We start from the raw sequence: 23,957 nt of genomic DNA on the forward strand, positions 1-23,957 counted from the left end.
TTAAATTTTGAGAACTGGGTAAAAGCCACAGAAACAAAACAGGCAGTATTCATATTCTGTAAGCCACTGAGAGCTTCAACTAAACAAGGACACACTGTCTTGGGAACTGCCAAAGAACAGCCCCCAAGCCTTCACACAATTCAGCACCAGGTGGTGTTCACTGCCTGCACCTACTGTCTGGTGTATGGCAGGCCTGGTGCTCTGCTGTGGGATGGTCTGTATGTCAAATATGTTGCTGATTGGTCAGTAAATAAATTACTGATTGGCCATTGGCTAGGCAGGAAATATAGGCGGGACAAGGAGAAGAATTCTGGGAAATGGAAGGCGGAGAGAGGGAAACTGCCTGGAGCCGCCGCCAGGACAAGGAAGATGTAAGGTACCAGTAAGCCATGAGCCATGTGACAAAATAAAGATTAATAGAAATGGGCTAAATATAAGAATAAGAGCTAGACAATGACAGGCCTGAGATAATGGCCAAGCAGTTTAAATAATATAAGAGTTTGTATGTTTATTTTATAAGTGGGCTCTGGGACTGGCGGGACTTGATGGCGGGAGCTGGAAAAAAATTCTCCAGCAACAGTGCTCTATGTGTGCCCCTAATAGTTAAATACTTGGCAGATTCAAGAAGGTGTAGCTTGGGTGTCCCCACCCTCAGTCTGCACAATCATTGGCACAACACAGAAGAGACAGGCTTAATCAAAAGCTTGACCGTGACAGCAAACCCTAGACAGGAGCTCCAAAGCAAGAAAAAGGGAAGCAGAGCAGTTGCCGGACCACCTGACAGTCTGGTTACCTGCTTCACCATTTTGCTGCTCTCACGGCCATACATGCGCAGTAAGGACCCCCAGTTCTTGACATGTGGGTGCAGCAGCTGAAGGATTTTCTGAGAGGCTAATTGTTTCCCAACTCGTTTATTCTTACCTGTGAGAGGAAAAAACAAAGGTGGAGAGAAGTCATAAATATCCAGACAGGAGAACCTTTCCCTGGCACCTAGGGAGCCATGTAGGGAATTCCATAGGAGAGTAGACAGTGCTTTGCCACTGTGCTAGATACTGTGACTCACAGTCCTGAGACCTGGACCCAGGTACCACTCTGCCGAGCAGCTTTCAGGAGATCCAGGCGAGGACAAGTAGGAAAGTTATCAGCCAAGACAATGAAGCTTCCTCCTCTCCACCGGCCCACTCCACCCCACTTTCGTGCAACACACAGACCTCCTAAAGTCTGCGGCTCCTGAGGGTAGGCAGGTGCCTGGGTGGAGCCTCCATATGAAGGATACCAAGCCAGGAGAGCTCTCCAGGCTGAAAGTTCGGTGGACTGCTCACTCGCTCAGCCTTCTCAGCAGCCGACCTCTATGGGGACTAGAGTTTGTAGGGTGCAGCAACACCCATAGGTAACTGGACCATCCAGGTCTAAGTGTGGGTCTGTAATTTCCCAGGGTCCTCTATGTATCATCCCCCAATATATATAAAACTAATTTTTCCTTATAGTGGTTACCCACTGCTTTACTAAATTTATGGTTTTATTATATTATTATTATTATTGTTGTTGTTGTTTTTAGGAATAAGGTCTCACTATGTCGTTCAAGCTAGTACTGAACTCACACCTCACGATTGATTCTCCTGCCCAGTTTCCTTCCTAAGACGCTGGAACTCTGGGCTTTCTGTTGGCTTTTCCTAAGCAGCTATGTCAGATGTAAAAGCAGAGTGAGATGGTGCCTACAGACCAGAAGACAGGTGTGCAGATGGACAGACAGCCATCAGGAGGCACCTCAGCCTGCTCCTCGGGAAGCCAGCCCTTCACCCTACCAGACTGGATGGTTAGAGGTAAGAGAAGAAACAGTGGAACAGGAGGAAGAATGCAAGCAGGATGACCACAAATCTAGCTTCAGATGAAAGGGTGGTGGCTCACACACAAAGCTGGGGCTTCAGATGACTGTCACAGCAGTAGTAGACTAGGCCACACACCCTCATGTCAGAAACTACTGGCCATACCCCAGCAGTCCTCTGAAAACATGCCAGTCTATGAGGGAAGCAGGGGAGGAGACAGGTCCTTACACCACCCGCGCACTGTGTGTTTGCCGCATGCCATGACATATTCACTCTTCTGGTTTTTCCCAGGAACCACTTCAAACTTGATGGATGTGTCACCCATTCCATGGTTTCTTTTAGGAGAAAACAAAGATGACAAGAAGGTATCAGTGGATGATGCTTGGACATGGTGACTTCTGGGGAGGGGTACCAAATGACAAAGTCCATTTATAACTTTCCAAAGAAAACCCGAACCCCTCCCTAGATGTTCGGCTGACTAAGGGAGATTCTCCACACATTCTATACACATTTCAGTTACCCAGGGCTTGCCTATCAGCCAGAGCCAAGGGGCTCCTGTATATCCAGGCAAACAGATAATGACTCTATCTTGGGACAAAAGCCAAGTGAAACTCTGAGATGCTCCAGGAGCTCCCATGACCTGATTCTTGAGTAAGGTGCTCCCTACCCTACCTTTTAAGGCACTCATGGAGGATCTGATACGGAGACAACAGCCCGGCCTTGCTGGTCAGCTCGTAGACTCGTGAATCCTCAATACTGATGTGGTTAAAATACTAAAACACAAAGCACATGCTTGTGAATCCTGAGCAAACCCATACCTCTTGGGAGTGGGGCCACACTGTGGGCTTCCCTCACGCATTGAACATCTTTTTCTGTCACCTCACTAGAGCATGTCATACCCCAGATATCCCTGTTAGCTGGTAAAACTGTTTGGGAAGGATTAGGAGGTGTGGCCTTGTTGGAGAAGGTGTGTCACTGTGGGTGGGCTTTGGGCTTTCAAAAGCCCATACCATTCCTAGTTAGATTCACCCCCTCACCTAGCCTCCTGCTTGTGGATGAGATGTGAGCTCTTGGCTACTTCTTGAGCGCCAAGCCTGCCTGCCTGCCTGCCACCATGCTTCTCACCATGATGGTCATGAACAAAACCCTCTGAAACTGTAAGCCCCAATAAACTCTTCTATAAGTTGCCTTGGTCATAGTGTTTTGTCAGAGCAATAGAAAAGTAACTAAGGCACATAGGGAGAGAAATTTTGCACAGCAAGACTCAGGTAGGCTAGGGGTAGTTAAAGCAGCCATGAAATGCAAGGGACAAAGGACAAAGGCTCAGAATTAGTAGCTAACAGAACCTCTCCAGCCTTGATCTCTGACTGACACTATACTCAGTGAATAGGAGAGGCCATATACAACTCAGCTCACACTATAGCACAGACCATCTCTGTGACAGACTGCAGAAATAGAGTACAGTCATGCACTGATAAATCTACCTGTTGATGGTGGATCACATACTCAAGGGTAGTCCCATAGGATTTTATCACCTAGCAACATTAGTCATCCTAGTTTGTGCAGGTACCCTCTATAGAGTTTACATAAGTAAATCACCTAAGCAACACACATCTGTACACGAACTGGGTGACTTTAAGCAATAATAGTGTGTTCTCTCACAATTCTAAAAGCAAGAAGTAAAATTCAGGGTAGTCAGCAAAGCTGTATTCCCTCTGCAGAGACTACATGGGAAAATCCAGCTTCTAGTAGCCCAGGTGGCTTATGGCAACACCAAGACAATCTTTACTTAGTCTCTTTGTTTCTCACCTCTGGAAAACCAGTCACAATTATTCAACCACAAGTCAATAAAAAATAACTGCAGCAACCTAGTCTCCAAAGGCCACATTCTGAGGTACTGAAAATTAGTCGTTCAATGGATCCTATTCAGGAACATAATACAACCTAGACCAGACTCCCCAGGAGACTTAGAGCAAAGATAAATTTTTCAGTTAACAAGCAAATAGGAACAAAGAGCTTGAAACAAATAAAGCCCACTCCCTGGCCAGAGGATCTCTGCTGGGAGCAGAAAGTCTCTCACCAGCCTGCTAGGTAGCCATCTACTGTTGTGGAATATCATTTTAAGGTGTATTACATTTGTTTATGCTGTGAAACATTTTGATGATGTAAAGTTGTGTTATAGTCTTTTATGTTGCATTTAACTCTGTCAAGCTGTATTACTTTGCCTGTCTAAAACACCGGACGGTCTAATGAAGAGCTGAACGGCCAATAGCAAAGGCAGGAGAAAGGATAGGAAGGGCTAGCAGGCAGAGAATAAATAGAAGGAGAAATCTGGGAGGAAGAGAAGAAAGAGCAAGAGAACAAGGAGAAGAAAAAAGAGAGATCTAGGAGTGAGGGAAGGAGGAGGACTCTAGGGGCCAGTCACCCAGCTACACAGCAAGTCACAAAGTAACAAGTAAAGAAAGATACATAGGACAAAGATAAAAGCCCAGAGGCAAGAGGTAGTCAGGACAATTTAAGAAAAACACTGACTAGAAATAAGCCAAGCTAAGGTCGGGCATTTATGAGTAGTAATAAGTCTGTCTCCATGTGTATTTATTCGAGAGCTGAGTGGTGGGGCCCCCAAAGGCCAGAGTAAAAAAACAACCAACTACAGTCTATAAAGCCCCAGAGCCCAGACCCTGGGTCACATGAAACACCTAAGTCAAGTTCTCTTAGAATGGCACATGAATGGTTCTCCTCTGTGTTTGCACTGTTCTGGTGACAACAGTGTGGAGGAAATTAGGATATGGAGAGTCCAGCCAAGATTGGTAAGCATGAATTCCAACTGTCATGGTTTGGCTATTGTCTTCAAACAGGCATCAAAAGATGCCTCTGCCCTCAAACATAGGGAAGCCATTCACCCTCCCAGGAGTTAGGCCCTGGAACTAACCACAAGGGCCAGTAAGGCAACATCAGCCTATATGACCCTGCTCTACCCAGCAGTGGATACCTGGATATCAGGGCTCAGCAGGCAGAAGTCAGTTTATCTCCAACCCCAAACTCCTCCTAGAAAAACCTGACCAGCATACCCACTGAAGAACACGCACTCAGAAACACAAAGATGTCTGTGTCAGGTACAAGACTCTGAGCAAAGCCCACAGTAAGCATCTCTGTGGAGTGTCTCTGCAGTGTAATCAAATGGCAAAGTGACCTACAGATAATCACTGGTATTCCTGGGAGACTCAAGTGCTCAGTGCCCACAGATGACAATGAAACACAAACTGCTTGTGGAAAGCCCATGAAAATCTACAATCTACTGAGGAACAGCATCTTGAAAATCAGACTTCCAAAGCAGCCTTCAGCAACATCCACTCAAGACAGACAAATATGTGGCTACAGATTATCCCACTAAGAAAACATCAGGTCCAGATGACTTCACTGGTAATGAATGACCACTCCACATTTAAGGAGAAAATAATACCAATTCTACACAAACTTAAGGATGATACTTCATAGCTTAGTTAATGATGCTACCAGTACCATATTAAAACAAGAGGAGAAAGTACAAAACCAAACAAAACAAAACCTACACAATAGCAACCCTCAAAAACACAGCTGGAAAAATTTTGAAGAGTATTAGCTAATATGCATGGTGGTGTGTGCCTATATGCCCAGCATTCAGGAATATAAGGCAGGAAAATTCTAAGTTCCATACCAGACTGGGCTATGTACCAAGACCCTGTCACAAACAAATAACACACTGAGCTTGGTGGAACACCATTTAATCCTAGCACTCATAGGCTGGTAGACCTCTGTGAGTTCAAGGCCAGCCCTGGTCTACATAGTGAGTTTGAGGCCAGCCTGGTCTGCAATAGCAGGTTCTAGGCCAGCTAGTATAACAGTGAGTCCCTGTCTCAAACAAACAAAAAACACAAAAACAAACAAAGGGCAGGCAAGATGGCTTAACGGATAACGCCCTTGCTATACAAGCCTGAAAATCTGAATTCAATCCCTAGAACCCACACAAAGGTAGAAGGAAAGAACAAAGTTGTCCTCTGACTTCCATGTGTGTTATGGCACATGTGCTCACACAAACATGAAATAAAATAAATACCACACACAGACACACACACACACACACACACACACACACACACACACACACACACTTAATAAATGGGAACCAGTAGTATACAGAAAGGAATATATACCATGCCAAGCAGGACTCTATTTCAGAAATGCATCCTTTAAAAGAATCAATATAATTAACTATATTAACAAATAAAGATGTCATACCATAAATAAGATCATAGACATGGTACCAAAAAGGCATCTGGCAGAAATCTAATAGCTTTTCATGTTAAAAATGCTCAAGAGGGAGGCAGCCAGCCAGCCAGCCAGCAGTGGCGCATAACTTTAATCCCAGGGAGACAGAAGTAGGGGGAATCTCTGAGTTCGAGGCCAGCTTGCTCTACAGAGGGAGTTCCAGGACAGCCAGGACTGCACAGAGAAACCTTGTCTCCAAAAATGGAACAAAAAAAAAAAAAAAAAAGAAAGAAAAGAACAGAAAAGAAAAAGAAAGAAAGAAAGAAAGAAAAGAAATGCAACAGAGGCAGAGGAGACCTTTCTCAACCCAATAAGGATTATCTATGTGAACCCCACAGACAACACCACACTGGGTATAAGATGAGGAACAAACATATCTACCATTTCTATTCAACAGCCAAGGGCAATTAGGTTAAGACATCCAGACTGGCAAGATAAGAGACTATAGGTAACACAATCCTATACACACATGAATTAGTTACTCTTCTGTTGCTGTGTTAAAACATAATGACCAAAGCAACTTAGAGAATAAAGATTTTATTGGGGCTTACAATTCCACAGGTAAGCGTCGTCCACCCTGACAGGAGACCTGGATCCCATCTCAAACACAAGCATGGGGCAGAAAGAGCAGACTGGAAGTAGGACCAGGCTATACCCTCTAAATGCTCACACCCAGGTATGTACCACCTCCAGCAAGGCTGCACCTCCTAAACCTCTCCAAACAAAACTACCAACTAGGGACTAAATTGAGCTTATGGGGGGCATTCCTTATTAAGCATCCACAAAAGATGACCCCAAAAATCTACAGTAAAAGTATAAAAACTAATACATGAATTTAGAAAAGCAGCAAGATCTAGTCAATACACAAACAGTAAGTTGTATCTACATGCTAGCAATGAACTAAAACCCAATGTTTACTCACCACAGTGGGACAATCTAAGAAATATAAAATGTGAGCAGGATCTGCATGATAAAAACTTCCAACTACTAACAAAGGCAAAGGCTGAGAGACCTACTAGTACAGGAAAATCTCTGTTCAATGATCAGCTAATCTAAATGAACCGACTTAGTAGACATGTTACATAAAAATACAGAAAGGTAATACTCAAGAATGCAGATAATACTTTGCAATTGTTATCTGGGAAAGAGATTACTAAAAGTTGAACTATAAACTGTGTCGGCTCCAAAAGTTACAAGTTGAAGTCTTAACCCTTAGTACCTCAGGATGTGACTACATGGGGTGAGTGGGCCCTACTCGAGGACTCATTCCTTATAAACAGAAAAAAATTCAGAGAAAAACATATCTTCAAGGAAAAGCACAAACATGAAGATAGTCATTCTAGAACCCAGTAGGCCTCTGCTTAATGTCTAGAAGAAACTAACAAGCCTGACACTATTTTAGATTTCTGACTTCTAGAACTAAGGCAACTAAATTTCTGTGGTTTAATCTGTCCAGCCTTTAATTCTTTGTTATAGTAGAACCAGTAAACAAATATTAACATCAATAACTAATCTTGGTTGTGGTGCTGTATGTGTATAGTGAGGTATATGAGTGTCCCATTTCCATAGTTGCCAAACATTTTAAATGTCTACTTCTCAACAAAAAGTGAGACACACAGACTGTTAAGTATAGATGGTCCTATATGGGGGAAAGAAGGTGGACTTACCAAAGACTCCAAACTACCCATAACAAAAAGCACAGACTTGGGCTGTTGGAGATAGCTCAGTTGGTAAAGCACTAGCTGTGCAAGCATGAAGACGTATTTGAACCTCACAACTGTCATTAAAAAAAAAAAAAAAAAGCCAGGCAATCTGAGCACCAGGGAGATGAGGACAAGCAAGTCTCTAGGGCTTACTGGCTGGCCATCCTAGTCTAATTGGTAAGTTCCAGGCCAGGCTTTAAGAGATCCTATCTCAAAAAGATGATCAGTATCTGAGGAATGACATTCAAGGATGACCTGTGATCTACACAGAAAACATACAGCACAAAATTAAATAAATCATGCCTAGAGGCTGGAGAGATGGCTTAGCAGTTAAGGGTACTTACTGCTCTTGCAGAGGACCCAAATTCAGCTCCAGAACCCATGTTAGGCAGCTCACAACTGCCTGTAACTAAAGCTCCAAGGGGATCCAACACCCTCTTCTAGCCTCTGTGGGCAACTCCCCCCCAACACACACGATACACACTTACACAGACACATATGCATAAGTAAATATAATAAAAATTGGGACTGGAGAGATAGCTCAGCAGTTAAGAGGGCAAAGTACATCCCTAGCAAAGCCATGGGTTCAATCCCGGGCATCACAAAATAAATTTAATCAATCAATGAATCAGTCAGTGAGTTAAGGGTAACAGGGGATTACTAAACAGGAAGAAAGGGAATAAAAGGTCATTCTGCAACCATCTCCTTCCCAGGTACCATGCCAGCTTCCTCTGAGGCAAATATGGCAATGATCAATAATAAAGGGGGAGGTTTGAGGCAGCTCAGTGGGTAAGGGTACTTACTGCCAAGTCTAACAACCTGAGTTCATTCCTTGGAATCCATATGGAATCCTCTGAACTCCACATGTGTGCAGTGGCATGTACATACCCACACAATAAATATATAAATAAATAAATGAGGGACTAGAGAGATGGTTCAGCAGTTAGGAGTGCTTACAGCTCTTCCAGAGGACCCGAATTTATTTCCCAGCATCCATGTTGGGCAGCTGAGAGCTGCCTGTGACTCCAGCTCCAGGGGATCTGATGCCCTCTTCTGGCCTCCCTGGGCACCTGCACTCACATGGCAGACATACAGACACACATACAAATAAAATCCATCTTTAAAAAATAAAATAAAAATGCCGAGTGGTGGTGATGCATGCCTTTAATCCCAGCACTAAGGAGGCAAAGGCAGATGAATCTCTGTGAGTTTGAGGCCAGCCTGGTCTACAGAGTGAGTTATAGGATAGCCAGGGCTACACAGGGAAACCCTGTCTTGAAAAAACAAAAACAAAACAAAAAAGTAAATAAAAGATTGTAAAAAATATTTTGCTTTTTTTCTTTGAAATGAGACCAGTTTTAAGTACCACGATGCTGGGGAAAATTCTCCAAGCTGCCTATAAATCATTTTTAAGAGCTGCCGGGCGGTGGTGGCGCACACCTTTAATCCCAGCACTTGGGAGGCAGAGCCAGGCGGATCTCTGTGAGTTCGAGGCCAGCCTGGGCTACCAAGTGAGTCCCAGGAAAGGCGCAAAGCTACACAGAGAAACCCTGTCTCGAAACACTAAAAAAAAAAAAAAAAAAAAAGAGCTGGCTATTTTTAAGATTATAAATAAGCCAGCACAGGTGTTTCTGTGACAAAGATCTACAGCTGTTTGTAACAAAATGCGAGGTTAAAGATGAACCAGTAACAGGATTTTAAAGTGGCTCAAAGGAAGAGCCAGCAAGATGGCTCAGTAGTAAAGGTGCTTATCACATAAACCTAGTGATCTGAGTTCCATCCCTAGAACCAAAGTAAAGTTAGGAGGGCACCAACTCCATGAATTTGTCCTCTGGCCTACACATGTGCATCCACACACAACATGAGAATAAGTCCGCATATTCACGCACACACAAAGATGTACACACATAAACCAATAAATTAAAAGAACTAGGAAGTAACAAGGATAGCAACAGATACAATTAGTCATTCATTATCCTATCTTTCATATATACTGAATCAATACATAGTGAGTTAAAGAACCAAAACAGGTACATAGTGAGACCTCACTCCAAAAAAACAGAGAAGGCCGAGCAGTAGTGGTACACGCCTTTAATCCCAGCACTCAAGAGGCAGAGGCAGGTGAATCTCTGCGAATTTGAGGCCAGCCTGGTCTACAAATTGAGTTCCAGGACAGACTCCAAAAGCTACACAGAAAAACCCTGTGTCAAAAAAATAAACAAAAAAATGTAGAGAAGCAATTGAGGATAGACAGACAGACAGACACACACACACACACACAAACACACACACATAGACACAAACCCTACACAGAACGAAGGCCCATGGCACCAGATTCCTTTGTCCTGGCATGCCTTGTCTTCACTTGTTCTCACTGTCTCTGTCCTTTATCCATCTCCCTCCTCCTGGCAGCTGATGAGACCTCTAGCTTGTATGCCCCATTCTTTTCTCTGTAATGCCAAAAAATTGTCCTTGAGTTCCCTTCTGAATTTTTAATATTCCTTTTCAAAAACATTTTCTCTATATGTATGGATGTTTTAGCTGTACATATGTCTGTATACCACATATGTACAGTGACCGTGGAGGCTAGAAGAGAGCATCAGATCTGGAACTGGGCACATGGGGGGTTGGGAGGCAGAGAACTGAATCCAGGTCCTCTGCAAGGGGAGCAAGTATTCAACCATCTCTTCAGCTTCCATTTTTATTTTTATTTTTATTATTTTGAATTACGTTTGTGTATATATATGTACATTATGAGTCAATGCGCCCAGAAAGGCTGAAAGTATTGACCCAATGTGGGTGCTAGGAACCAAACTCAGGTCCTTTGCAAGAATAGTATGTGTTCTTAACTGCTGATGGCATAGGCCTTTTAATCTCAGCACTGGAAGGCAGAGGAAGGTGGATCTCTGGGAGTCTGAGGTCAACCTGACCTACATAGAGAATTCCAGACCAGCCAGGCTACAGAGTGAGACACTGTCTCAAAAAAGACAGACATACATACACACAGGGGTTGGAGTGGGGGGAGGATGGAGATATGGCTCAGGGACAGAGTTCTTATCTGGCATGTCTAAGGCCCTAGATCCTATTCCTAACGTAAGAGGAAGGACAGGGTGGAGATTATGAACACTAGAGGTGTCTCCTAGTAGATTCAAATTAGCAAACACAAAGATAGGTCTATCAAGATCAACTAGTCTGGGGAACAAAAATAAGTAAAAAGAGTTTCAGAAACCTTTAGGACAAATTAAAATTACCAGTAAGTATATCAAGCTACCCCAGTCTTTGGTACATATACACACACACACACCCCTGAAGCACATGCACACAAATACACAAAAGAACTACCTGCCACAAACCCAAAGGCAGAGAGGGTCTTTGGTGCAGGTGGAGCAAATGTCCTTTAGCTAGGCTAAGAGGAGCAGTTTGAGAGAGGCTCTTGCACTTCCTGCATAACCAGGCAGGCCTACAAACAGGATTTCACCAACAATGCAGCCCAAGAAAAGCCCTTCTTCTCTGACTTGAGCCCTCACTCATCTATGAAAACAGGCCTGGAGAAAAAGAATCCATCCTTTCTCTTGTCCTGTTCTCTTGGATCCCTTCCTTTTCCTTCCTTCTGGCTCTACTGTCTTTCTTTCTTTTCTATGTGCTCCTTTGGGATCACTTCTTTTCCTTTTTCCTTTCGGGGGTGGGGAGCTGAGACAGGGTCTCATGTAGCTCAAGCTGACTTTGAATAACTACAGACCTGAGGCTGTCTTTGCCCTGGTCCTCCTGCCTCTATTTACCAGGTGTGAGGACTACAGGCATGCACTACTACAGCACAACCAAGCCATGGCTTTTCTATACCTTTACCCCAATATTTATTTTCTCTTTTTCTTACCTTCCTCATAGCTGAATGTAGTTAAGGGCTACTAGATGGCTCAATGGCAAAAGCATTTGCCACATAAGCTGGAGTGCCTGAGTTTCAGTCCTGGAATGCACACGGTAGGAGGAAAGAACATACTTCCTAGAGTTGTTCTTTCACCTCCACACTCGCATGTACCCCCCCCACACAACCACACAAAATAAATAATTAAAAAAATGCAATACAAAATTTGAGTTGTTTTTAATTACTGTTGCCTGCTCTCTCTTAGTGCAAATGGGGAACATGACTCTAAGAAACCTAATAAGAGTCCACCAATGACCCCCATAAAATTTTAAATTCCATTTAAATAAAAAATTTTTTGGTGTTTTGAAACAGGGTCTAATGTAGTCACTGGCTGGCCTGGAACTAATTATGTAGACCAGGCTGGCATCAAACTCATAGAGATCTGCTTGCTCCTGCCTCTCATTTAAATAAAAATTTAAACACCTGAAAAGCAATACCTATCCTGACAGATAAGCAAGACATAATGTAGAAACACAAGAACTCTGAAAAGCCAACGCAACACAATTTCTGAAAATATTCAGGACTCTATCATAGATGAATCCAATAACAAAAGGGTTCAAAGGCCAAAGAACTTAAAAGTCTGGTTTTAAAATGACCAGTGACCTCAAGAAAATTAAAACGACAAGTAAAGAAATCAATTTAAAATCAAGATGAAACTCCTTTCCTGTGAATAGCCACAGAACCATATTTATCGTCAAAGATTTACACAGGACAGGGTTTCAGACAGCTCTAACAACAACAATCTCAATCTGACATACTCTGCTAGGTTCATTTCCATCAAAGATCTATTTGTTAATACATACTCAACTAAAGGATAAAACTCTTCAAGACTTTCTTCCCCTCTGCCTTCACAAAGACAAGCAAGTTCCTCTTACAGGCTGATGACTACACCCTTGACGCAGTGCACACACACCCCTGGTTGAGGCAGTGGGGTCAGTGGCTGTATGGCAGTTGCAGCTCCCAGCAGAACAAGATCACCACACTCACCTCCAGTTCCTCACTGTCTTTGGGCTTCTCCTCAGAGGTCTGTTTAACAAAGTCAGGGATGAGAATTTCCAGTGTGGCTCGGGCTACAAAAAGAAAAAGTCTGAGGTAAGGGCGTGAGACCAAAGGGAAACCAGGCATGCTGCCCAGCCAGCAGTGAGCTACATGCTGGCTCCCACACTCGTAGCCAGAGCAGCAACAGCACTTTAAAAGGTAGACTGGGAGGGGATAAAGAATATGCGCATCCTGAAGAAGGGACAGTGAGATGGTAGAAGTTTCATACACCAATTTTACCAAGGGAGGAAGTCGCATCTATGTTTTAATCAAATTGTAGTATATATAAAAATGGCTTGGAGAACCTGGACCCAAGGCGGCCTGACAGCAGACTGCTACAGACATCCAGACCACAACACATGGATAGCAGCTACTATGAACAGGTAGACGGGCAATTCTGAGGAACTCTGGAAGAAGCATGTATAAGGCAGAATGAGGGTGACACCCACATCAACAGGCCATACCTGTTACAATAATGGCTCAGTCTGGTCCAGCAATGCACTGTTGGTAAGACATCCCAGCAAAATAAGCACATAATAAAGATCAAGCAGTGCAGATGTCTACAAAGTGTAGTCGGAATAGGCAGAGAAACAAAGCCCAGCACAGAGACAGGTGACCTTGTAAAAAGAACAGCTTAGGACAAGCCTGAGGATGTTTTCATTCCTCTTCCAGGCCCTATCTCCAAAGTTATCTGCTCAAAGTCTCAACAATTTGTTGAGCTGAAAAGTCTTTTTAGGCTGAATCTTTCTAAAATGGATAGCAGGAGCTAGAGCCTAGCTCAGTGGTAGAGCACTTTACCTAGCATGTCAAGACCTGGCTCAATCCCTAGCTCTGCATAAGGAGAAAGTTAACAAAATAGGTATCAGGCATTCCTGGAGACAGGCAGAATATGCAAGCTAAGGGCAGCTGAACAGAGGACAGGCAGTAATGTGATGCAGGAAGACTTCTTACTGTCCTCAGCATTGGCCACAAAAACAAAGTAGCACAGAGGAACACTCTCTGATTCTTACAAGTAGAAAATCCTCCCCCTGCCCCCAGGACCCAGTAAGACTGAGAAAACTGACATGACCCCTGTTCTGTATAGAGACCAGTTCTGGAAGACAACATGCCCGTAGGATAAAGTTCAAGAATTGCCCTGTATGTGCCAGGGCCAGAAGTATACCTAACACTAGTCTGCAATGCATCCACTGCTCAGAAAAGCCCAAACAACCCCAACGCTGAGCACAATGGCTTGGTACAAAAATGCTGTCTATTCCTGCACGGAGGCAGAAGGCAAAGATATGGTGCAGTGGGTCTTTTAAAACACCAGTATTCTTTGAATGAACATGGTGTGCAACAACTGTCTAATCCAAGAAATAGTCTATATAAATATCAAAAACCCTCAAAATGGTGATAAGGTGACAATCTGTCTTTTTTTCTCTTAGCATGCCCACATTTTGCTGTTTAAAAACAAACTTGCATGCCAGGTGTGGTGGTTCATGCTTTAATCCCAACAATCAGTGAAACCCTGTCTCAAAAAATCAAAAATCAAAAATAACAAAACAAACTTGCACATACCCCACATGGCCCCAGTAGAACACTGTATGCATAATAAATAAATCTTAAAAAAATAAGTAAATAAATAAAAATCTGAACTGAAGATGGGGAATAGGGGTGACTTATGCCTTTAATGCTCGTACTTGGGAGACAGAAGCAGGTGGATCTTTGTGAGTCCAAGGCCAGCCTGGTCTACAGAGCAAGTTTGAGGACAGCCAGGCTACACAGAGAAATCCTGTTTTGAAAAATAAACATACAAAAAAAAAAAAATCTGTTTTGAGACATAACCTTGGCTATCCTAGAACTCTGTAGACCACACCAGCTTCAAACTCAGAGATAATGACTGTCTCTGCCTCCCGAATGTTGGGATGAAAGGTGTTAGCACGCAGCCCGCTATAATCTTATTTTAATTATGTGTATATGTATATGCAGAAACCAGAGGCATTAGATTTCCCTGGAGCTGGACTTACAGGTATTTGTAACTGTCCCATGCAGGTTCTGGGAATTGCGGTGATTGGAATAAGAATGGCCCCCACAGTTTACTGATTTTTGAATGCTTGGTCCCTAGATGGTGGAACTGTTTGGGAAGGATTAGGAGGCATGGCCTTGCTGAAGGATGTGTAGCGTGGGGATGGGGTTTGAGGCTTCAAAGCCCACACTATTCCTAGTTAGCTCTCAGATATAAATTCTCAGCTACTGCTCCAGGACCATGCCTGCTCTACCTGCCTCCACGTTCCCACAATGGTCATGAACTCACCTTCTGAAACCACAAGCTCCAATTAAATGCTTTATTCTAGAGTTGCCTTGGCATGGTGCTTTGTCAGCAGAAGAAAAGTAACTAAGACAGGAAACAAACTTGGTTCCACTAAGAGAACAGTACATACTCTTAACTACTAAGCCACCTTTCTAACTCATGATTGTCTTTTTACTTTCTTAGCTTAAATCATTTACAATAAGCATATAATTATTATATTTTATCTCAAAGCTGAGTTACATCCCCAGCCCTTAATTTCCAGACAGTCTTGCTTGACAGCCAAGGCTAGCCTGAAACTCACAATGGTCCTGAAGCAGCTTCTCAAGTACTAGAATTACAGGCATGTAACACTACTATTATGTTTTAAATCCAGGTAGAGGGAAGCAAAAATGGCTCAGTAAGTTAGGGCACTTGCTGCTCTGGGTTTGGTTCTCAGCACCCATATCAGGTGACTCACAACTTCCTTTAACTCCAGTTCCAGAGAAACCAATGCCCTCTTCTGGCCACTGAGGGCACCAGCACACAAGTAGTTCACATGCAGAAAGAAACACACACACACACACACACACACACACACACACACACACACACACACATCTTTTTTAGAAAGAAGATTAAAAAATAGATGTGCTAGTTAATACTGATTACCAGCTTCTGGACATGCCTGTGATCAATACCTAAATTAAGTTAGCCTCTAGGGCATACTTGTGAACGAATATCTAGACATGGTTAACTGAGGTGGGAAAATCTACCTTAATGTTGAGTGGCACCATGTCATGGGCTGAACCAAAAGGGGAAAGAAGCTAAGCACTGGCATTCATCACTGTCAGCTCCTGACTGCAGATGCCATGCTGGTAGCACCCTCAAACTCCTGCACCACGCCTTTCCCACCATGATAATCTGTAACCCTTTCTTTCTTAAGCTGCTTTTGTAAGGGGACCTATCACAGCAACAGGAAAAGTAACTGATATACCAAGCAAACCACATTACCAGCTTTATTCTTCGCAAGTTTTTTGCTGCTTGCAGTTCCAGATCCGTAAGTCACACCATCAATGGTCACCGAGGCACCAAAAGGCTCACTTGGATTCTCTTAAAATTAAAATTACTGGTTTTAAAACACACTTGTCAAGACATGAAAAGCATGCATACTCCAAGTCTGTCAGTCCTGACAAGATACCCCCGAATAAAGCATGTCTGTGCTTGTTTGGGATGTGCAGACAAGGTTGGGAGATGTGAAGACAGGCAGCAAAGGACACAGATGGGAAGACTGAAGAGCATGGGGTACTATGGGAAATGACCCAAAGGGGAAACAGGAGCTGAAGGCAGAGCTTCCCAATACAGGGACAAGGTAGGGATGTGGTCTCTGAAAGACAAACAGGACTGCCAAGAATGGCAAAGCATAGGACCAAGGACATCTGAGAAACAGCACCCCCCAAAAAATGAGTGATCCCCAGTCTCAGATCCCAAGGGAAACCACACTAGCATTCACAATCTATATAGAGGAAATCACAGAGGACAGAGCTGTCAAGGAAGTGTGGTGAGATCAAGGCTCCTTCATTGTGGGGTGTGGGAGTGGCAGACACAGGACAGGAAGGTGAGGAAAGAACTCAATGCACAACAGAAAGACCTGTATCACAAACTGTTCTTGACAAGTCAGGAGCTACTAAGGAAGAGCAGAGAAGACAAGAAAAATAGGGGGGGGGGGGGGAATAGGACAAACTAAACTCAAAAGGAAAAGCTGAGCCATTCCCTCTCAGACAAGGGTGAAAATAAGACACCTATCTGCACCACACTTCTCTTTGTCCTTGCCTTGCACGTCTATCCAACCCAGCAGGGCCAATGTACTCATTCCCACCTCCAGCCACAAGCAAAACGATGTGTGAGACTCTTCAAGGACTGAAATCGGTTTGAACTTACCACATTCAAAGAAATTATAAACAGGGCGGACCTTGAGGACACGCTGCATGTATTCGTGCAGGATGCAGACCTCAGACTTCCCATTGGGATTGATGACGAATTCTGTGACAAAAAGAACTATCTCAGGTAACACTCAGGAACCTGGCCCATCCACATTACTCAGTCACTCCTTAGGGGCTTACCACTATGAACATGGCAGCCTCTGCATGACAGAAAACAGGCAGCTTTTGGGGTAAGTACAACTCATAAACATAGACGAAGCACAATGAAATTACAATAACATGCTCTATCTGCTGATGCTGACGGTCCAAGCGAAGCTCACCTTTCTTTGTAGGTGCGTCTTGCACAGATAAAGTGATGAGCTTCTGGTTGGCTGGCAGGATGGGCCTCTCTGACTCTGCCTGCTTCCGCTTCATCTCACGGTTGAACTGGCGCCGCTCAGCCCAAGTCCTGAATTTTTTCACAGTTACTTGCTCAAAGTCAAAACGCTTCTCCAGGTAAGTACGAAATTCCTCCAGATCTGTCCAAGATATATACCAGTGAACCACATCAGATTTCCAACACAAGAATCATGTTTTTCTCAGCCCTGTGTATAATGACAATCCCCATTAAACAAGTCCAAGACACATGATACCCATTTCCCTTTCCCCATCCCTTTCAAAAGCAAGGAAAAAAAAAAAAAAAATTAGGTCCTTTCACACCTACTTCAAATCATTCTGAGAAGTCCCTTATGGATAGAATACTGTGCATATCATTACTTTATCTGGACTAAGAAAAACAATACGAAAATGATATAGTGGTAGGGGTGGGGTTTAAAATAAAAACAAAGCAAACAAACAAAAAAAACATTAAAAAAAAAAACAAAACAGGGGCTGGAGAGATGGCTCAGAGGTTAAGAGCACCGACTGCTCTTCCAGAGGTCCTGAGTTCAATTCCCAGCACCCACATGGTGGCTCACAACCATCTGTAATGAGATCTGGTGCCCTCTTCTGTGTACTAAATAAATAAATCTTTAAAAAAAAGATAGAAAAATAAAACGCCGGGTGGTGGTGGCACACGCCTTTAATCCCAGCACTCAGGAGGCAGAGCCAGGCAGATCTCTGTGAGTTCAAGGCCAGCCTGGTCTACAGAGCAAGATCCAGGAAAGGCGCAAAGCTGTCTCGAAAAACAAAAAAACAAACAAACAAAAACAACAACAACAACAACAAACCACTAGTCTTCAGGCTTTTCTCCTTAAGGCAAAATGAGTATTGTGCTGGGAAACACAAAAATAGCAAGTACCTGACTGCCAACAGCAGGTGTCTACCACCTCTCTGACAATCTCACTTTTGCCTCTGGCCCTTCAAACTCACAACAAACCACATCCAGGTGGCTCTCTACCTCCTCTAGGCTTCTACACTGATGTGTTGTTCCCAGACCACAGGCACCCCACACCCAGCTGTGCAGCTGTGCCGCATACACACAAACTTAACCCCAAAAGCTGCAAGTCCTCTTTGGAAGTTAGCAGGTGGGTTGAAAGACTTCTGATACCACCCGGGATCTAAGGGACAGAACTAACTATAGGCACAAGACAAAGTAAGAAATACAAGCATATAACCAAAGACAAATGCATTGCTCAGTTCTTGAAAGGCAAAAAGCAGAACCCTGCATCAAAAGCAAAAAAGAAAAGTGAGGAGACTAACCACAGAAGAATGGCAGTTCCTTGGTGCTGAGTTTATGACTGTGGGCTAATTCTATGTTCATCAGATAAACAATGTCACAGGATCACGTTGTACTGAAAGAGCAAGACTTCAGGGGTCATATTGAAAGACTAGTTGGCATTGCCATAATCATCTCTGTGAAGCTTTTGGCAGTCAGGCCCTGCAGAGCTCAGGCTGCTACACTCAGGCCTGCTCTTAAAAGCAGGGGAGAGATCTGTCTGCCACGTGAGCTATACATGCAAAGGTCCCCTTCTCAGATACAACCAGGAACTAGGACACACAGCATATGGTAGGAGTGAAAACTCAGGTAACAAGGAGGGAAGAAAGCTCTTCAGAACACTTACCAACTGATTCATCTTTGCACACCTCAACTTTAGCCTTCACTTGTCCCAGGGCTCCAGGGGCTGCCTCAGCCCCTAGTGGGTCCTTCTCATCCAGGGACCCTGAGTCTCCACCCATGGAGTCAGGTTCTTCCAAAGGGAAATCCAACTCTGCAGATCGACCCAGGGGCTTGACAGGTGACACCTCCCCACTGGGCATGAGATCACAGTTTTGCTCCCGTTCCTCATTGTCCTTCATTTTCTTATAATGCAGACAGGGGATACTGCTTAGAGGAGGATCATGTTTCTGTAGATAGTGAAATTGCAAAACAGGGGTTATCAGGACAACTTTGCATCTGTCTGACTGCACTTCAACACATGGAGATAAGTACTGAGAACGGACAAGCCTAAAAACCTGACTGATGACTCCCCTACCCGTATGCTTCCTGTTCCCAAGAAGTAGGGTCTGGACCAGGTGACCACTCGAGACTCTCTGTGTAGGTATACAGGGACTCCAGAATTATGAAAAGTCATGATCCATCCGTCAGGCAGAGGCTCTGTAGGTGGACGGCCACGACCTGCACAGAACACAAAAACATCCTGCAATCCCTTTATAAACACAAGATTGCTACACAATGTCTCTTGAATGTGTTTTCTTACCAGTCTTGCCAAGTTTCTACCTGACTGATGGGCCCAACTGCACCCCTAGGATAGTATGTGGAGCAAGGTGAGAACTTCTACATGGTCAACGTACAAGAAGCCCCAAATAGATCCCACCCTAGCTTTTGCCTCCACACTTTGAGAACACTGGATATTGGATTTCTCCGATCTGCTCAAGCCATGGTAACAGGTACCTGAGGAGTGAGTAAACTTTGCTAATAATCTGCAAATGTGCCAACTACCTTACTAGCCCTGGGTTCGATTCCACAGCACCATCTTAAAACAATAAAACAAGCTGAAGAGATGGCTCAGCAGTTAAGAGCACTTGCTGCTTTTGCAGAGGATCCAAGTTTGGTGCCCAGCACTCACATGGTAGCTCACACCATCTGCAACTCACAGCTCCAAGGGATCTGATACCCTATTTTGGTCTCTATCATGCACATACATACATGCAGACAAACACTCACACACACAAGATCAAAATAAATAAGTCTTTATATAAACAACTGGGCATGGTAGTGCATGCCTCTAATCTTAGCACTTGGGAGGCAAAGGCAAGTGGATCTCTGGGAGTTAGAGACCAGCCTACATAGTGAGTTCCAGGACAACTACAGTTACAGAGATCCTGTCTCATAAACCAAAACAAAACAAAACCCCACGAAATATGTTGCTTAAGATACTGCTTCCAATCCTTTCTTTACTTTGCTGGCAGTTTTAAGAAAAGTACCAGATTTGTTTTCAACTTGCCTCTCTTCCATGACAAAACTAATATAAAGACTTAACTAAAATGTTCTTACAGGTATTAGGCGCAATCTGATACCTAGAAACTAAAGAAAATACACATAAACAAAACCTGAAAACTAGACATGATTTTTTAAAATATTTTTTATTTTTTTTTTTTTATTTTTTTTTTAATTTATTTATTTATTATATATACAGTATTCTGCTTGCACGTACGCCTGCAAGCCAGAAGAGGGCACCAGATCTCATTATAGATGGTTGTGAGCCACCATGTGGTTGCTGGGAATTGAACTCAGGACTTCTGGAAGAGCAGCCAGTGAGTGCTCTTAACCTCTGAGCCATCTCTCCAGCCCAATATTTTTTATTTTTATTTTTTTATATGCACTGGAGTTTTGCATGTCTGTGTGATGGTGTCGGATCCCCTGGAACGGGAACTACAGACAGTTGTGAGCTGCCATGTGGGTGCTGGGAATTGAACCCAGGTCCTCTGGAAGAGCAACCAGAGCTCTTAACCGCTGAGCCATCTCTCCAGGCCCTTGATTTTTAAAACAAACCAGGGCTACTGCTGCCTTGTGGGAAGCTCAAAGTGAGACTCCTGGAACCATGAGAAGAGCACAAAGCCAACCTTCCAGGAACACCAAGGTGAAGACCACCTGACCCACCCTTCTCAGAAACTGTAGCCCAAAGTTCACCTGGTCCGATGGTCCGAAATTGGTATCAGCTACCACCAACATGTGCAGCAGTATCTGGTACCTAGCCTTGCAGACCATCTCATCTCCTCAGTAGCTCAAGGGGAACTCTCCACCTTCTCTTCAGGGGTCTCATGTATGTGCCTGAGTCCCACTCACCTTTTAACCTTCTCCACTCCCCCAACTGACCCAGAATAATAGGTGCCACTAAGCCAAATTCACACAGAAGCTCATGTAACTTGTCTTACATTTCCCTGTACAGACAACAGAGCCTGATAACACAATTGTGGGTGTTGACTGGCTGCTCTCCCGGTGTCAACCAGAAGCAGGTATAAGTGCCACTCTGGACATCTCCCAAATACTTCTACTTCTATTCCCAGAGCTCCCGCCCTGGCCCACAGTGCCACGTGCCATGCTGCAGCCCAGAAACCAACATTAGCCTCATTCTGGTGCTTTCCTGACTTACCTGCAACAGAACCAAACTTGGATGCCAATTATAACCTCCCAACTCACCAAAACCTACCTCTGACCTTGGCCTCTGTATCTGTAGGCTATTATTGGTCTTTTAACATAGCACACACTAATGCACCCCATTCAAGGATCCTTTATAGCCTCTCTGTGGATTCCATGGAATTTACCAAGATCTGAATCTGAGTTGTGGGTCTGAGCGAATACTTGTGTCCGATTTGTTTTCTTTTCCCCTCCCATGACTATTCTATACTTAAACCTGTGTCTCTACCCAGACTATTCTTGGGAAGAAAACCCTTCTGGGGCCTTGAAGCATCAGGATTTGTGACCATCTCACTCACTCTTGAGCACTGTTTTAATCTTGGTCATCATTGGCTGCACACTTGTCTCTCCATCAGACGGATGATCACTGTCTCCGCCGTATTTTTCCTCCATTCGCCTCTTCTTGGGAGCACAAAGACCTTCTTCTAGCAAAGCATCCACATCATTGTCAAAGTCATCCTGCAAAACAAGGTGTTCAGATACTACAGCCCTCCATGCTTCTGTACCAAGGACAAGTTTTGCATGTGTGAGGGAATACACAGAGAGACCCTCAATGGGGACTGGGTATGCCCTGATGGCATTTCATCATCTGAAAAACAAACAGGATGAAATGACAAGTGAAACCAACACCCCTGGTCCAGGAGCACACCCAGCCAAAGAGGCTTTTCAGCAGCACCTGCTGACTCAGGTTGGAAAAAAATACGGCTCAATGTTAGCCAAACTTTCCACTAGAAACTTTAGAAATGTAAAGTCCTTACATCCTTCTCTTCTCCACATTAATGTTATTTGACCTCACATAGGATTTTGCTTTGATTTCCCCGATTTCAAAAGACAATGCCACTTCCAAACCTCTTTGGGTTTTGCTCAGAGCCCTCCAGAGAACAGGTCATCAACATACCTCATAGGAGAAATTCAAGGCCTCTTCATCCACTCTGTCTCTTTGAACGATTGCTTTAGCCGTGAACCCGCCTGTTCCTTCTTCATCTAGCTCCAAATTGTCAGTAAAATCTTCTAACTCATCGAGCACTGCATACTCCACTCTCTTTTCCTGATCCAGCTCATTTTCCTCCTCCTTCTTATCTGCACTCTCACCCCCTAGGCCTATCCCATTACCAACACTCCCGCCAAAGGGACAAGCATGCACGTCCCCGCTGACAGGACTAAGGAGCAGGCTACATTCGGCACGAGTGCTGCGTTCTACTCCTGTGTACAGCACCTTCCTGTCCTTACTCCTACAGCTCTCAGTAAAGCTCACACTAATCTTTACATCCTTAAGCAACTTAAGGTCAGGGGAGAACTTCCGGACTGCGGGTGCGTGCCGGGCAGTGCGCGGGCTGTGGCCACTACAGTTCGGGTCTATGAGGAGGCGGCCCTTAGAGAAGGATCCTTTGGAGAGAAGAGAAGCTCCGTAGAAGTTGAATGGGTCCTCGGCAGGAGGTTCGGACTGTCCATCACCACCAGAGCCAACGTCCATTACCTCTGCATCACTGGACGTTTGCAGGGGAGGTGGTGGAGACTGTTCATGGGGCAGCACTTGGAAGGGGCAAGCTCGGTTCTCCATCATCGCTTCTCCTGCGGGCTCACGCGGGAGAGGAGAGGGACTCTCATATGTCTCCATATTATGAGCAGTTAAGACTACTTTAAAACACCAGAGTTTTAAACCACCTTACATAAATCTATACTGCTAACATGCACAAGTCCGTCGAAACCCGGTGGCGTCCTGCCCGCGCTGCACACACTGGCGGCTTAGTCAAGCTGGCCACATTGCTCTTTTCATTAATGTAGACAGCTTTTAGAACCACTGCCTCAATTATTGGAAATCACAATGCACTCAGCTTAAAAGAATGACGTCTAAGTGACTCTATCTTCATGCCAAAGTAGCTGGCACCTTTCCTCTTCCACCTGCAAAGAAATTTAAAAATATTGTCACAAAACGACAGAAACCTTCCACTTCTCTGGTACCAAGTTAAGAGTCAAATGTTATCTATGATGAAGTAAAGGGCTAAGATAACTGCCTTTAAGAAAGCCTTTTAGATATCAGAAGGAAAAAAAACTTCACTAGTTTTCCTCAGAATCTAAATTTTGAACCCTAAATTATCAACTATTCACTTTAATCCCTATTTCACAGGCACAAAAATAGTCTTAGAGCTCAAAAAGGATTAAGACTAAAATAAAAAGCAGCTAAACTTTCCCTTCGCACTGCCATAACTCAGCCTAGTAGATAAGCAAGCATGCAGCAGGAGGTCACCATTTCAGGAACACAGAGTGCATGGCCTCCTTCAGGCTATCAATCCACTCACCTTCAAGGGCTGGGTCAGTCAGAGGGTGAGCGA

At 44.1% G+C, this 23,957-nt stretch overlaps 1 protein-coding gene across 3 annotated transcripts in view; it reads right to left on the reverse strand.

Annotated features, from left to right (window-relative positions):
- Dgcr8 (DGCR8 microprocessor complex subunit) overlaps positions 1-23,957 on the reverse strand; it is a 30,800-nt gene that overhangs the window by 2,756 nt on the left and 4,087 nt on the right. For all 3 annotated transcript variants that reach the window (XM_059277504.1, XM_059277501.1, XM_059277503.1), the window contains 11 exons: positions 22,523-23,526; positions 21,924-22,083; positions 19,460-19,602; positions 19,049-19,331; positions 17,327-17,524; positions 17,005-17,106; positions 16,078-16,176; positions 12,747-12,829; positions 2,499-2,599; positions 2,055-2,161; positions 794-921 (listed from right to left, as the gene is read on the reverse strand). In XM_059277504.1, the coding sequence (XP_059133487.1) occupies positions 794-921; positions 2,055-2,161; positions 2,499-2,599; positions 12,747-12,829; positions 16,078-16,176; positions 17,005-17,106; positions 17,327-17,524; positions 19,049-19,331; positions 19,460-19,602; positions 21,924-22,083; positions 22,523-23,242 (2,124 nt within the window). In that variant the 5' untranslated portion in view covers positions 23,243-23,526. The remainder of the gene's footprint in view (positions 1-793; positions 922-2,054; positions 2,162-2,498; positions 2,600-12,746; positions 12,830-16,077; positions 16,177-17,004; positions 17,107-17,326; positions 17,525-19,048; positions 19,332-19,459; positions 19,603-21,923; positions 22,084-22,522; positions 23,527-23,957) is intronic.

This window comes from Peromyscus eremicus, chromosome 12, assembly GCF_949786415.1.
Source record: "Peromyscus eremicus chromosome 12, PerEre_H2_v1, whole genome shotgun sequence".
Lineage (NCBI taxonomy): Eukaryota > Metazoa > Chordata > Mammalia > Rodentia > Cricetidae > Peromyscus > Peromyscus eremicus.